Source organism: Camelus dromedarius, chromosome 1, assembly GCF_036321535.1.
Source record: "Camelus dromedarius isolate mCamDro1 chromosome 1, mCamDro1.pat, whole genome shotgun sequence".
In the NCBI taxonomy this organism is placed as follows: Eukaryota; Metazoa; Chordata; class Mammalia; order Artiodactyla; family Camelidae; genus Camelus; species Camelus dromedarius.
In genome coordinates, this window is record NC_087436.1 from 93,740,498 (window position 1) to 93,754,271 (window position 13,774).

A 13,774-nucleotide genomic window follows, 5' to 3' on the forward strand; every position below is an offset into this window, starting at 1 on the left:
ATCCCCTCACTGAAGCCCTGGTGAGAATATTGCTTTTAAGATAATAATAAATACTTAGGCATATGGATGTCAGGATTTCATTGCTGTGCAAAAATCACATCTTAAATTAAAAGCAAGTTGTGTTGGTGTCATGATTTCAGTGCTGCTCAAATGTGTATCTTGGAAATCAAAATCTAGTGCAGTGTATGTACCACCCCCAACTTGAGGGACAGGCTGAGCCCAGGCTGCAGCCCCACTGCTCTGCCCAGGTGGACTGGCTCATCTACCAAAGAGCTCACTCAGTGAGGAGCAATGAGGGGATTTTTGCTTCCTCTGAATAAGAGTAAGGAAGCAAAGACACCCCGGCGACAGTGAAATATTTAAAGTCCGTGTGGAATCAGAGCTCAGTCCGCCCCTGTGTGTGCTTCGCAGCACATCAAACCTCAGTTCCTGTAAATCTCGAAATGATGGCTTTTCTTGATGTGGTGGAGCGGTGAGTCAGCAAGCACTTTTCATAAAGCAGAGGGAACAACTGTGGAGTAGTCATCGCGGGCAGGGGCTGACTTGGGGCCTGGCACAGAGTGGGGGAAGTCAAGACGCAGACTTCGGGAGAATCTTTACGTTTTCATTTAAAGATTTAAAGTCCCTGAAGCTTTCAGTCCCAGAAGCCTGCTTGGCTCCACGTTGTGCGTGAGCGAGGACCGAAGGCGCTACTTCTTAGCTGCCTTCATCTTTTCCCTTCTTATGTTTGATAACTTAGTGTATGCTCTGAGAGGTTCCCAAATGCAGGGAATGTGGCTGGTGTTCCTGCCTTCGGACTTTTGCAGGTTTCCAGAGTGTTTAATAGGGACGGAGCCTATCATTTACTAGAGACAGAGGTGACCCTGGCTGGGAACCACCCTCCATGAACCGACCAGCCAGCAGTGGGCCAAGCAGGCAGGCAAGGAGGTGGATGTTGTAGATGATATTTCAATTATAGATCAGCCCTTGGTGCCTGGCACGCCAGAAGCACTGCATGGACGTTATTTTACTGTCCTCTTTGTAGCAGAAGCTGTCAGCATAGGCTGTTAGCATAGGATGTGTTTTTCCAGTAGGGTGATCTTGTTCTGAAAAATAGGGCAGAGGGAGAGTAAAGTAAATGGCATGAGCGGGTCCAGCACCCCAAAGGGCCAGGTGTCTTGTTTTCTGCCCAAATGCTCACCACGTTGCAGACAGTCTGGGGAGAAACATCAGGAACAGCTAAACTGCTCACTGGGGTCAGCGTAGAATACCGTCTGGGTCCTCCCTGGCTGCCGAGGTCATTGCTGTGCTGAATAATTAATCAGGCTGATTCCTTGCTTCAGCCAGATGGAGGATGGAGAACTGGGTCACGCTCCACTCCAGAGTCCCCAGGTACCTCTCCGGGAGAGCCCACTAAGATGCTGGATTTGGAAAGCATCTCTGTGTTTCAGAGAAAAGCAATAGCAAACAAAACCTAATTTTATTTCAAACTGTGTCCATAACAACAACGATCTATGTGTAATGATCACAGACTCTGATTTGCTAAAGACTTCCCTATTACGGAAGCCATGCCCAAGGAAGATATTTTGAACCTTGAAAAACCTATGCATTTTTAGAACAGACTCCGAAAGTCATTTGAGGTCACAGCCCTTTGTTTACTGGCTGCCTTATTTCTTGGCAAAGTCTGGATGGTCAGACAATTGGGCTGTGGGCAGAAATCGGGTCCATGCTGCCTCTGATGCTTGCAGTACCTGGGAAACGGGAGGGCAGAGGGCTGTTCCAAATTCTTAGGATGATGTCCCAGGATGTAGGCTATCACATGTGATGTACATACCCTAAATGGTTACATTATTCTGACAACCAGTATGAATTTTTTGCGGGGGAGGAGAGAGATAATTAGGTTCATGTATTTAATTATGTATTTAAAGTAGGTACTGGGGACTGAGCCCAGGACCTCATGCATGCCAAGCATGTGCTCTGCCACTTGCGCTATACCCTCCCTGCCTCTGGCCACCAGGATGAAATTTAAAAACATGCTCTCATGCTCACATGTGGGCTGTGCAATTATTCAAAAGGTCCTTCCTCAGAGTCACATACAGCAAGATTATGTGTCTTTTTTTCCCACCTGACCCCAAAAGCAAGAGATAAAAAGTCTTCGCAGAGCAGCTCTGCGTAGTGCAGGCCGCAGCAGGATCACCATGCTCTCAGAATCCAGGTGAGACGGGCTTGAATCCCAGCCTCATATCCTCTGGAAGTCCCTGCTCTTCCCCAAAGTTCTGCCCGCTCCCTGGGCTTACGTTTGCCTTGTGTCGACTCCCTGTTCCCCATTCTGAGGCCTTGGCCAGTACTTCTCCGCTCGCTGCCAAGTGCCTCCCCAGGGAGGAGTGTACCTTCCTCTTTTCCCGTCCCATTGTAACGGACTCCTGCCGTTACAGAGCATCGAGGGTCACGTTGAGGGACTCGCATTGCATCAAAAACAGATACTGGTTTTCAAAACTGGCTGTTGAATTTCCCTCGTCTTTCTCAGCTGTTCAGGTCTGCCTGCCACTTCAGAGGTTGTGCTTCCCCAGAGGCTGTGCGGCCCTTTCTCCTGCCCCCTGTTTTCCTTTCGCTGCTTCTGCTCGCCCCTGAACTCCCTATCAGTTCTTATGGAGAGCCATTTAACCACCTTCCCCATCCACTGCTCAGAAAAGAACTGTGGTATCAGCTAGTCAGCTTTTCCCCTTAATTGATGTCTTGATGAGTGAGTACTCCCGTATCCAAACTCCTGAGGATTCTTTTAAAGTATTTTATATTCCCAGAGCCTTTGGAAAGCTTTGGATCCTCTTTCCATACTATGCAAATACATGCATAATTTTGGGTATATTTTCAGGATATTTAGAACCTCCTGAAGCCTATCCATGGATCTCCAAGGTCCGTGGACTCTTAGGTGGGCTGATAAGAAGGACGCAGCCTGAAGACAGAGCATCCGTCCTCACCAGGCCCCAGGGCCTCTCCTCACCCCCAGCCACCCACGATGTTTGATCATTAGCTGGAGAAACAAAACAGGATTGACTGGCTGACTGTTGGTGGTGTTCCCCAATCCAGACACTTATGACAGAGATCAGAGACCTTGCGAAAATAGTAACCACCTTTTCCTGACTGTCCTCCAGGTCAGTGACTTGAAAACCTGGGCCCTGAATCAGTGTGCTCGTGCTCCCCCGCCCACATCCCACTGTGCCTCACTCGTGGTTCATGTCAGTGGAGCTGTGTGACCTCTGGTGTCACAGACAAATGAATACGCCCTTCCAGCTTTTTGAAATACTACTCAGAGCTGAGCGTTTGGACTGTCTGGTTCATTGCTGTGCCTCCAGAACCTAGCATATAGCAGGTGTCGGTAAATCTTTGTTAAATGAATGAACCCACCCATCCTACAAGGCTCGGCTCAGTGCCACACCCTTCAGGAAGCTGTCCATAGCTCCCTTTCTCCGAGTGAAAAGACTGCTCCTTGCTGGAGCCACTAGCACATCTGTGTGCCTCTGTGTCCCCTTATTTCTCGTTGCTGTGTCATAGATTCCCGCTTTGTGTCTTCTCCGTGTCAGGCTCATTTCTGTCTCCAGGAACGAATAGGTGCTCAATAAATGTTTGTTGACATGAATACACAGGTGTTATTGTGCTGTAGGGTAAGTAGGCTTGAATGGTAAGCAAGTCTATAAATGCATGTTCAGCAGGGTTACATTTATAGTGCTAGACTGGATTGTAGCTTTTCTCTGTGACCTTTCTTAGTTTCTTAATATCTATAGTTTAGTGTTGCCATAAATTCTGGTGTCATTTCCTTTTTGTCCTCATCCCTCAGTGGTTACACAGAGCACTGGCCGTGTCTGGGCACCTAAATGCCCGTGGTAACTCGTGGTGGCAAACTCTGCCCGGTTAATCCTCACAGCACATGACAGACTGTTGTGAGGCAGATATTTTTAATGTCCATATTTTACAGATGAGGAAACTGAGGTACAGAGAAGTTAACTAACTTGCCCTGGATCACAAATAGTAAGTGGCAGTCCTGGGATTTGAACCCAGATTTTCCTTTCAGGACCGATCGTAGGAATAGCGTGACTTTGAGTAAGGAAGGGGTCATTCTGTCTACAGCAGTGGTCCCCAAGGTGTGGTCCCCGGGCCTGCAATTTCAGCATCACCTGGGAGACTGTTAGGCATGCAGATTTGGAGGCCCTGCCCAGACCTGCTGAATCAGAAACTATGGGAATGGTGTCCAGTTTTCTGTGTTTTAACAAAGCTCTCTGGGTGTTTTAGCTTTGTCTGAGATCCATTAAACTGGAGGAATCTTTAAAATCCACACATAGAAAAAAGTTAAAATTTATCAAAATAGCATAATAAATGTTTATTGAGTTATTATTTGCCAGGCGCTATGCTAAACATTTTAACCTGCGTCATCTCAGTCCCAATGACAGTGCTGTGAAGTGCAGGGTAAGAACATTATTCCCATTTTACAGATGAAGAAACGGACCCTTAGAGACCTGAAGTGACTTCCCCAAAGTCATAAGCTAGTAGGTAGCGAACTCGTGATTTGAACTGAAATCCATCTGATGCACAGTCCGTACCCTGAACCATTTGTTACTCATTTTTGCACTTTCGGAAAAGAGCTGTTGAAGAATAAGCATCAAAGTGTAAATGTTGACTTTTTTTTTTCAAAACTTGAAAAAAATATTTTAAAAGGCAGATTGATTAAATATTTGATTACATATTTTCATTGAATACTTTGAGTTCCTCCCATTCTCTGGCGTGAGTGTTCATTCCCAGAGCTATTCTGCTTGGTGTTATTTCCCCAATTTAAGGAAAAGTAATGGTGGTCATAAACCTTCCTGGCCGCACGGGGGCAGCACCAAATAGCACAGGTTACTCTATGCCACTTGGTTCTTTGACAGAAAATGGATCTCACTCTTGGTCAAGCTCGATTCTCCCCCCACCTCCCCTACCGCCTTCATACACCTGTTTCCTCTTTCTTTGGCCACAGGGACTGGTGGTGAAGCTTTTCAGATCAGAAACTAAATTACAACAGTAGAATTACATACGGAAATTTGCATAAATTCATTATATCGGGAGGGCTCTTGTTTCCTTTTTATCAGCATGAGGAAACAGTACACTTAATGTGCTGTCGTGGAGTTAGCCATTGGCATTTCTCCGCCGACAGAAATACCATTGATTTTACTGAGCTTGTTTAGATTGAAACCCAGGTGCTCTTGGACTCAAGGGACAAAAAGCAACCAGTATTCTTTTTCACCTTCCTTATTGTTAATAAATTCATTTAGTATTTACAGGCTGTAGGGTTCTGTGGTAGGCAGTTAGAGAAAGTGGGGGGATGTGTCCCTGGCTTCTAGTTTTAGGGCGTAGGACCACCCCACAGTAATACTGGTGTCTTTGGGCTCACCCACCCCCCAGGGTCACCAGGATGCCATACTGACAGCAGCTTCTGCTGATCCTGAACCCACCTGGTTCCACCTGGTTTCCACTTGGGCATTTCTCAGTATCCCATCCAAGCCTTGGTTTCCATGCCAGAAATTATTATGCAAATGAGGACACTTTTGAGAGTAAAAGGAGCTGCTTTTAATACTTTTGCCAGAACAGCAAACATAAACCAGAACCATCCAATGGACAATTGGAACACGGGGTCACGCTAATGACAAATCTCCTTTCATTCCCCACTTTGACGACTCCAGTTAAGATGTACATGGCACCGTATTTGTTGGCTCTTTCACGTGGCAAATGTTCATTGAGTGTTTTCTAGGTGCTAGGTTCTCTACTTGTGTTATATTGTTTTATCCTCATGAGAACCCTCTGAGGTAACTGTTAACTGTTATTTCCATTTTTGCAAATTAAAAAAAAAAATTAAGACTTTGTTAGTTACTTGGCCAAGATCACAGTACCTGTAAGTCAGGGCTAAGACTTTAATTTAGGCTGTCCCTGCTCTTGGGCTGCATACACTCAAACTGTATTGACATCACTGGCTGTGTTCTTGAGCCTGGCCCCATCGGATGCTGTTCCCCCAAGGAGGTCACAGACGTATGGTAGGGTCGTTAAGAGAGGTCAGACCCAGAGGTCAGACTGCTTGGGTTTGAATCCTGGGTCCACCACTTATCAACCTTGTGCTTCACTCACTTTCGTTATCTATAAAATGGGTACAGTAACTTAGTATTGAGCTCTTAGGATTGAGGTGAGAAGTAAATGAATTCATGCCTTTGGACATTTGAACAATGCCTTCTTGTCTGTATCAGATGGTACAGATGTGCTGTGATTATTTTCTGCTTTCCAGGGGGGTCAGGATAGAATAAATGTTCTCAAATAAAGGGAGTTTGCTGGTATGGAGGAAAACCTCCACATATTTGGTGAAGGTGGAAAAGTTGAATTTTCCCATTATAAGATGGGTAACACGATCAAAATTGCAGGTCAAGGTAGGTTGTGGCATGGTGATTTTACCCACTAGGGACTATGCTGGGAACCAGCAAGGAAGGGAGATTCCTTAGCTGCACGGTGCCCCCTGGAGGGAGCAGAAAATGAGTGCTTCTGGGCGGAGGCCTGTGCGGTTGTGCTGTGCTGTGCACCGGTGGCATTTCTGACATGTCCCCCCGGAGGAGCAGTTTGGTCACAGGGCTAAGGGAGCAGAACTGCAGAGGGGGCAGCCGTTGTACCTGTGGACATCCTCTTCCCTTTGAGCAGCTTCTCTGCAGCAGATGCACACGCGCAGTTGAAATGTGAGGGTGTCTCCCAGGACCTTTCCCCGGGATGCAGGGTCCTGCCTAGCTTCTGCAGTTGCTGCAGGGATGACCCTCTCTTCATGGCTTATTTGTAAAGGGCATCATGTGCCCGTCGGCGCACGGGAGCTGCTCCGCTCCAGGCAGTTACCGAGGTTCTGTTGTTCCCCCCAGGATGGGAGGATCCACGTTCTGTTAGCATAACTAGGTTGTCTTTGGTATTTTGGTAGTTCCCCCCCCCCCCAGAAGGTGTGATTAGCAATTCAGGAAGGAGGCACCTAGTCTGGGTGTGGGGGCTGAGATGTGGAAGGTTGAATTAGGTTGAATGTGGTCACTTTGGGACCGTTTGCTGCATTTCTTCACTTTTTATGAAGTTCACTTGTGGAAACTTTAGAAGATGCTATTTGAGACCCAGCCTCCTGGCTCCACAGAAGTGTGGCACCTTGTCTGCCTCTCCTGTCCTGGGGAAGGTGATCTCTTCAATTGATGTGCAGCCTTGGGGAGGCCCCAGACCACAGGTTGCGATGAGAGACCCCACTTCCAGGCACCTGGCAGCCCTGGAGATTAACAGCTAGGCAGATGTGGTTGCCAGATCGCCCTCTCATGTCCCATGAATTTCTTTGTACAATTTTGGATTTTTTCACTTGTTACAATACGCATATGATACTTAATTTTTTTAAAAAAAATGAATACTTGAACTTTTAAAAGGAGGATAAGGAGCATGATCTCAACTCAGTATCTCTAAATGACAAAAGAATGAATGGAACATGTGTGCTAAGGTATCTCACAGGTTGGTCCACTCTGCAGGCTTTTCAGGATTTGGTGCTAATGACAAGCTCCGAGACCAATTCTCATGAAAGCACGTTTTTAATAGCAAAAAATAGCCACAATTTCATTTTCCAACAATCGAGGGCTAATTACTAAATTAGATGATTGGACATTTTGTAGTAATTGAGGGCACAGTCAGCACACTTTGTAGAGGGTTTTAGTGTAAGTTGACCGGTGGCCAAGACTAACCTCCTGTTCTCTGGCTTTTCTCCTAGTGTTTTGCTGTGCGCTCTCTGGGGTGGGTGGAGATGGCAGAGGAGGACCTCGCCCCTGGCAAGAGTAGCGTTGCCGTCAACAACTGCATCAGGCAGCTTTCCTACTGCAAAAATGACATCCGAGACACAGTCGGCATCTGGGGAGAGGTAAGTAACGGGTGGGAATAATTCACGGCAGACTGTTCACAGAGTTCCGTGAGACGTGGTACTGGGGGCACTGAAGGTGTGGGGGGTGCACTTTCCTGTGAAGGCAGGCAGTGTAGGCGCGGAGCACCTGTGATGACCTGTGGTCCCGGGGAGGACGGGGCCCTGGGAAAGGGCATTTCTCAGTGCCTCAGTGACAGAGTCTACCCTGGTATCCCAAGTCCCCAGGGAGCCACGGACGGACTTCAGGGCCCAGAAACCCCCTAGGCCTCCATGCAGAGTTGGGTCTGCCAGTCTCCAGAAGCTGCCTTCTGGGAGGAAGACCCACGCCTCCCCCTTTCTTCTTTATTTACAGTCTGAAAATCCATGTCGTTCCTGAGTTATGGAACTGATAACTATATAGTCTTTCTCACTGGGAACAAAGTAATTCCCCTTTGAAATGTTAGTTGAGATTGTTTCAGAGAGGAAAGTAATGAGTAAAAGTTCCAAACTTGCTATAAGAATCACATGAAATCAGCAGGCAAGCCTTTACAGTGGTCAGCTAGGAGTTGCTGAGTGCTCATGGGAAAACGGAAAGGGCGCATATGGGAAGACATAAGCGTGCTCAATCAACTCAGCAGAAGCCACGATGCATTTTCACTCAGGGAGACTCCACACTCAGCCAGCCGTTCTCACTTCAGATCACCAGCTGGAAACTGTCACTGGTTCTGTCCAATAACACGAAGTTTGTCGGTGGAGTTAACTGATGAACATGGCCCCTCTTGTCTTTGTGAAGACCAGTTGTGGTTTGTGAGCTGAATCAATCCTAAGGAAATTCATCACCCAGCTCAGTGAGGGGGCACTTGACCTCGCTATGGGTCATATCCTACCAAGCAAGTTTAATGTATCAGGTGATGTCAGTCAAAACAAAGCCTTTCAGAGTCTGTTAGCCAGGAAAACAGCTGCCTGGCAAAGGGGTGGGGTCATCAGGTGACAGTTGCGTTGGGGGCCATGCCCCAGTGAGTCTGAGATGCCGTAAAGTCATGTGAACATTAGCTGTTGTAGTACCGAGAAGTGTCACAAAGCCGAGAAGAGACAGACATTGTGAGCCTGGGAAGGCCGTGCAGGGGCTGCCTGGTAGGTCTGGCCAGAGCGGAAGGAGTAGGGAGAGAGGGGTTATGAGAGGATGACAGATTTGGAGTTAGTAAGAGACCAGATTCTCCAGGGAACCCGCCATTAGCCTTTTTCCTTAGAGTTAAGATTCAAAGTGTAAATAATTAAAAATAAGAGCCCAATAGAAAGCAGGCTAGGGACACATTTCAGAGGCTCTGGAGGAGAGAGAAATTGAGCACGTGAGGGGAAGATGAAAGATTTATGAGTATTTTAATCAGGAGGGGCTGTTGTTCTCTTAGGAAAACAAGTTACAGACCCCAGGGGTGGCTTTTTAATGGTTGAAATGACGTCCCGGTATAGCCAGGAACATCCTGAGGACGAGGACATGTAGCTTTGTGAAGAAGGTAACCTGTCTTCTCGTCGCACCCCAGGGGAAGGACATGTACCTGGTCCTGGAGAACGACACGTTGAGCCTGGTGGACCCCATGGACCGCAGCGTGCTCCACGCACAGCCCATCGTGAGCATCCGTGTGTGGGGCGTGGGCCGCGACAACGGCCGGTGAGTGCCCCAGGCTGGCGCCGTCCTGTGTCACGTCATCAGGTGCCCCAGTTTTAGCTTTGCCCCCAGGTGTGGCCTCGCTACTACTGCAGCCATTGAATATGAACCTTGACAGTACACTCTCTGCAGAAATGTAAAAAATTAAAGCACATCTCTGTACCCTGCCTCATAAACCCTCCAAGCTACTTCCGTGCCTGGTTTCTGTACCTCGGACCTTTTGTCAGCTCTGGATCCTGCCGCTGGTTCTGCATCTTTTCTCTCCCTGCTCATCCTCATTCACCTGAGTTCCCAATCACCCAAGTTCCCTGAACTCCCACCTTTCTTTTTTTCCCCTCTTCTCTGCAATCTGTTTTAAAGTTGAGTCTCAGCCATTTCAGATGCCCTGGTGTTGATATTTTCTTCGTAGAGGGCCAGTTGGAAGGGAGAGGTTGCACAGCCTTTAATCACAAGCTTTAGATCATGATGCTCGGGAACTTCTGGGGTTTGGAGTTGACTGAAGTTTTTTAACATTTGAAATGTCTAGTCATACCAAAATTCCATTCAAGTGTGTGTTTTTCTGAAATTCTACAGAACATTTATTTCCAGCAAATGCTTCTTACTTAGATGTGTTGTGAATTTTTTTGTTCTCCAGAATGACTGGAAACAAGGAAGTTCTGAGTTTTAAGTACATATTCTAACTAATAAAGTGGTAGTTATCACAGACATCATACTCAGGTACCATTATTAAATAATTGGGCTACATGAAATGCATTTAACTCTTGAATTGTAGTTAATCTTTAGCAATTCTCAAGGTACCAAGGATCTCCTAGCATTTAGGGGCGAGCTATAGCATTATTTATTGCTTTGTTGAAAATGCACAAGAGCACTGCAGAAGCTGGTGAAAATCTCAGACGACAGAGAGATGGCTCTCCTGGGCGTTCTGGTTTATTGGGTTGTGTGGTCCTCCAGGGAGCTCTGCTTTAGCTTCCCAAGGCTGAGCAGTAGCACATTTGACAGTCTTTTGATTCAGTTCCAAGTCCTAAGCCTGAAAGGAAAATGGTTAAGCATTCATCAAAGAACAAGCATGTTTGCTGTGACCACACGTGAGAAATGTCTGCAAAAGAGAGAGCTGAAGTGTCCTCTGATGGTTGATTGGATAAACCTTCCTGGGAGCACAGTTGTGTCTTTGAGCTTCTGTAACAGTGATGAACAGTGACAGCTGGACCAGGTGCTTTGGGGGGAATGGGTGGGTCAATTATTCGTACACACCTGTCACTCACTTGAAGTTGATACGTTGGCATGAATTGATTAATTTTATGAGGAAAATACCTGATGATGTTTGTGCATCATTAAAAACATTTAGCCTTGATGGAAGAGTATAAGATGCCTGATCCTTCTCTGCTTCCTGTCCTCTAAGTTTGTTTTTAAGGCGGGAGCAAAGGTGAAGATCATTATATACATGTACAACTGGATGGAGGTTGTGTTTTCTTAAGATTAGCTTTTGAGAGAATTTTATTGATAAGGTTTTCAGTTCACCCCAACTCTTTATAAGGCCAAATGTTACATGTTCGGGGAGAAAAAAAAAATGATTCAAACTCCAGTTGATAAAATTATTCAAGCCCCGAGCCTCAGTTTCTCTTATCTGTGAAGTGGGGATGATAATAAGGATCACAAAGCGTATGTACATCTGTGCCTGTATGTGGGTATAGTAGTTGCAACAGTGATGGAGGACATGGAAGATGCTTAATGAATGTTAGCTCTTAATTTGTTAAGGCAGCATCCACTGTCAGTTACAGCTAAGTACATGACTTCCTTTCAAAGACAGGGAGGGGTAAGGGAGGGGTAAAGAAGGTGTCAGACCTCAGAGAGGTTTCAAGGACAGTTTATCATTTGGTAACAGAGAGTGAGAGACTGTTCCAGATACTGTAAGTTCAGTTGTCCTACAAAGCAGAGAGAGCCCCCCCACCAACCTTCTGTTCCCCCAGTGACATCAGTGTAAATTAGGGTTACATTGCCTTGGCTGTGTTTTTGAAATCTGGGCTGGATTACTCATGTTTTTTAAAATCACTTCTTATTCTTACTCAATGTTAGCAGATAAATGTAATTTAGAAATACACTCAGGGTTCCGCATCAGCTGTCAGGATCTCAGAAAGCTCCTAAAGTGGTTGGGGGCCCTTGAACTGGATTGCTTTTGGAAGCAGTAAATAAAAAAGTACGTTTGTCAGTGAAAGGTTCTATATCTCCCTATTGGTCCTCTGAGTTTTCATTCTTTGCAAGAAGGGGCCTTTGTATTCCTGCTATTTTTTTTCAATACTTCCTTTTGCTTTTGATTCTTTTTTTTTTACAGCAATTTACAAGAGCAAATTCAATTTGTAATGCTGCAAAGGAAAGGGGTTTTACACTTTGCATGAATAAAACATAAAAGTGTTTCATTTTGCTTGCGAAAATGAGCCCATTTCGCATTCTCTTTTGTAACTTCCCTTGCTGAGAAAATGGAATCTCTTAGGGGATTTCTTGATGTGGTTAAAATGAATATGAGAAGTATGTATACCAGAGGCTTGAAGGGCGCAGTCTGTCTTGAAATTCAGAGTGCTTCACTGAGCCGTGTAATTTCAGAATTTATAAAGTTATTTCGGGTTTAGCATTTTCTTAAGGCTTTCAAGTGGATTTGCTTTGCTCTCAAGAAATTCCTTATGGATAAGTTTACTCTGAGAGGAGGCGATCCAGCTGGGGTGCCCCCTCCCCACTGCTCCCCCAGGTTGATTTGCAGAAACCTTTTATTATGAGTGGCTAAGGAGTCACCGTCACATCCGATGTTGGTTCTTTGTGGGGCGTTGGTGGTTGCAGGACTGGGCTGAAGTTTTTGTCTTGTTCCTTGGAGTAACGCCTGCCTTTTTTAGGGCTTTTCTTGGAGCCCATTTGCATTACTGCCAGGCAAGGGGAGGGCTACCTCCCTCTCTCTTGGCTATTCTGTACTTTGGCTCTTTTTGATCACAGTGAGATAAATGTCAAGGCTCCCAGAGATGGGGATTGGTGAAAGGGGTTTCATGAGCCTTGTATTTCCTATCCAGGGTGGCTGCAGGGAACGTCCAGCTTGACCTGCTGTGCTTCCGTCCTCATGTGTGAGAATGGCCTGGGTTATAGAGCTGGCATTTGCCCCCAGGGACTGGGGCAAATGACCACAGTGCCACCTCTCACCTTGTCTCTAAGGAACTGCAGGCTGCTGCTCCAAGGATGGGGGACTTCAAGACAACTTCAGGGGCCCTGCCAATCTGGCCACAGCTCTCCTGTTTACTCATTCGACCCTGGGAAGCAGCACTGTCCTTATTCTTTTAAGGAGGTAGCAACAGCAAGCAGACACAACGTCTGAACAAAGGAGACTTTAAACAGACACTTTCCTTGCCTCTTGTGGCAGATATGGGAAGGGGCACACGGGTCCTTCTGTCCGTTGCCAGCAGGCACTACAGTCCGCTCATCCCACCTGTTTCCCAAGAGAAAGGAAAGTGGGTGGATGGTATAGTCACAGGGTTTCAGACCTGCTAAGTGGCATTTTCCAGGTCAGTGTACCATGGAGCACTTATCAGGTCAGATGTTCATAGACTTTCCTTGAGAGTAAAAGAAAAAAAGGGTTCTAGGGTCAGCTGGGAGAGTGGGTTAAACCCAGGGCAACAGGCCCCTCTGCTCTGGACCCTCCCGGAACTTCTCCTGTGCTGATGTGTGCTGCAACCCTTCTCCTCACGGAAATGCAGTCGCATGGAACACACTGTGGGAAATGGTGCTCTGGTCAGCAAACCCATTAAATTAGTGGCAACACTAGGTTGCTGTTTTTGCCTTTAAATTGGAATTACTTTTAGTAAATAACCACTATAAGTGAAGCTGGCTTCTAATAAGGAAGATAAAACTCCTTCGTAATTGGTAGCAGCCGTCATAGCCACTGTGCTCCAGTGCTTTTTTCAGCTGAAGTATTGGTGATTTACAATGTTGTGTTTTTAAAAAACACTTTACTGTGCAGGTTAAATGTTGAACCTGTGATAGTGTTTGTGCTTAGAGCTTATAAAGCAAAACTTCTCTGAGAAGGTGTTTTATGCATCTCTTTTTTGTTTTTGATGAGCAGTTTTTAATAAAATCTTACCATATAATAGATTATTTATAAATTTCCAAATGTTGATCTTTGACTTAACTGTTTTATCTGGTTAAGATCTCAGGGAACTTTTATCCAAATAATACATTGTCTC

General features: G+C 46.1%; 1 protein-coding gene across 12 annotated transcripts in view; it reads left to right on the plus strand.

Moving 5' to 3' along the window:
- The window catches only part of APBB2 (amyloid beta precursor protein binding family B member 2), a 333,398-nt gene that overhangs the window by 258,329 nt on the left and 61,295 nt on the right, over positions 1-13,774 (plus strand). For all 12 annotated transcript variants that reach the window (XM_064487170.1, XM_064487174.1, XM_064487137.1 and 9 more), the window contains 2 exons: positions 7,766-7,912; positions 9,433-9,560. In XM_064487170.1, coding sequence (XP_064343240.1) covers positions 7,766-7,912; positions 9,433-9,560 — 275 coding nt within the window. The remainder of the gene's footprint in view (positions 1-7,765; positions 7,913-9,432; positions 9,561-13,774) is intronic.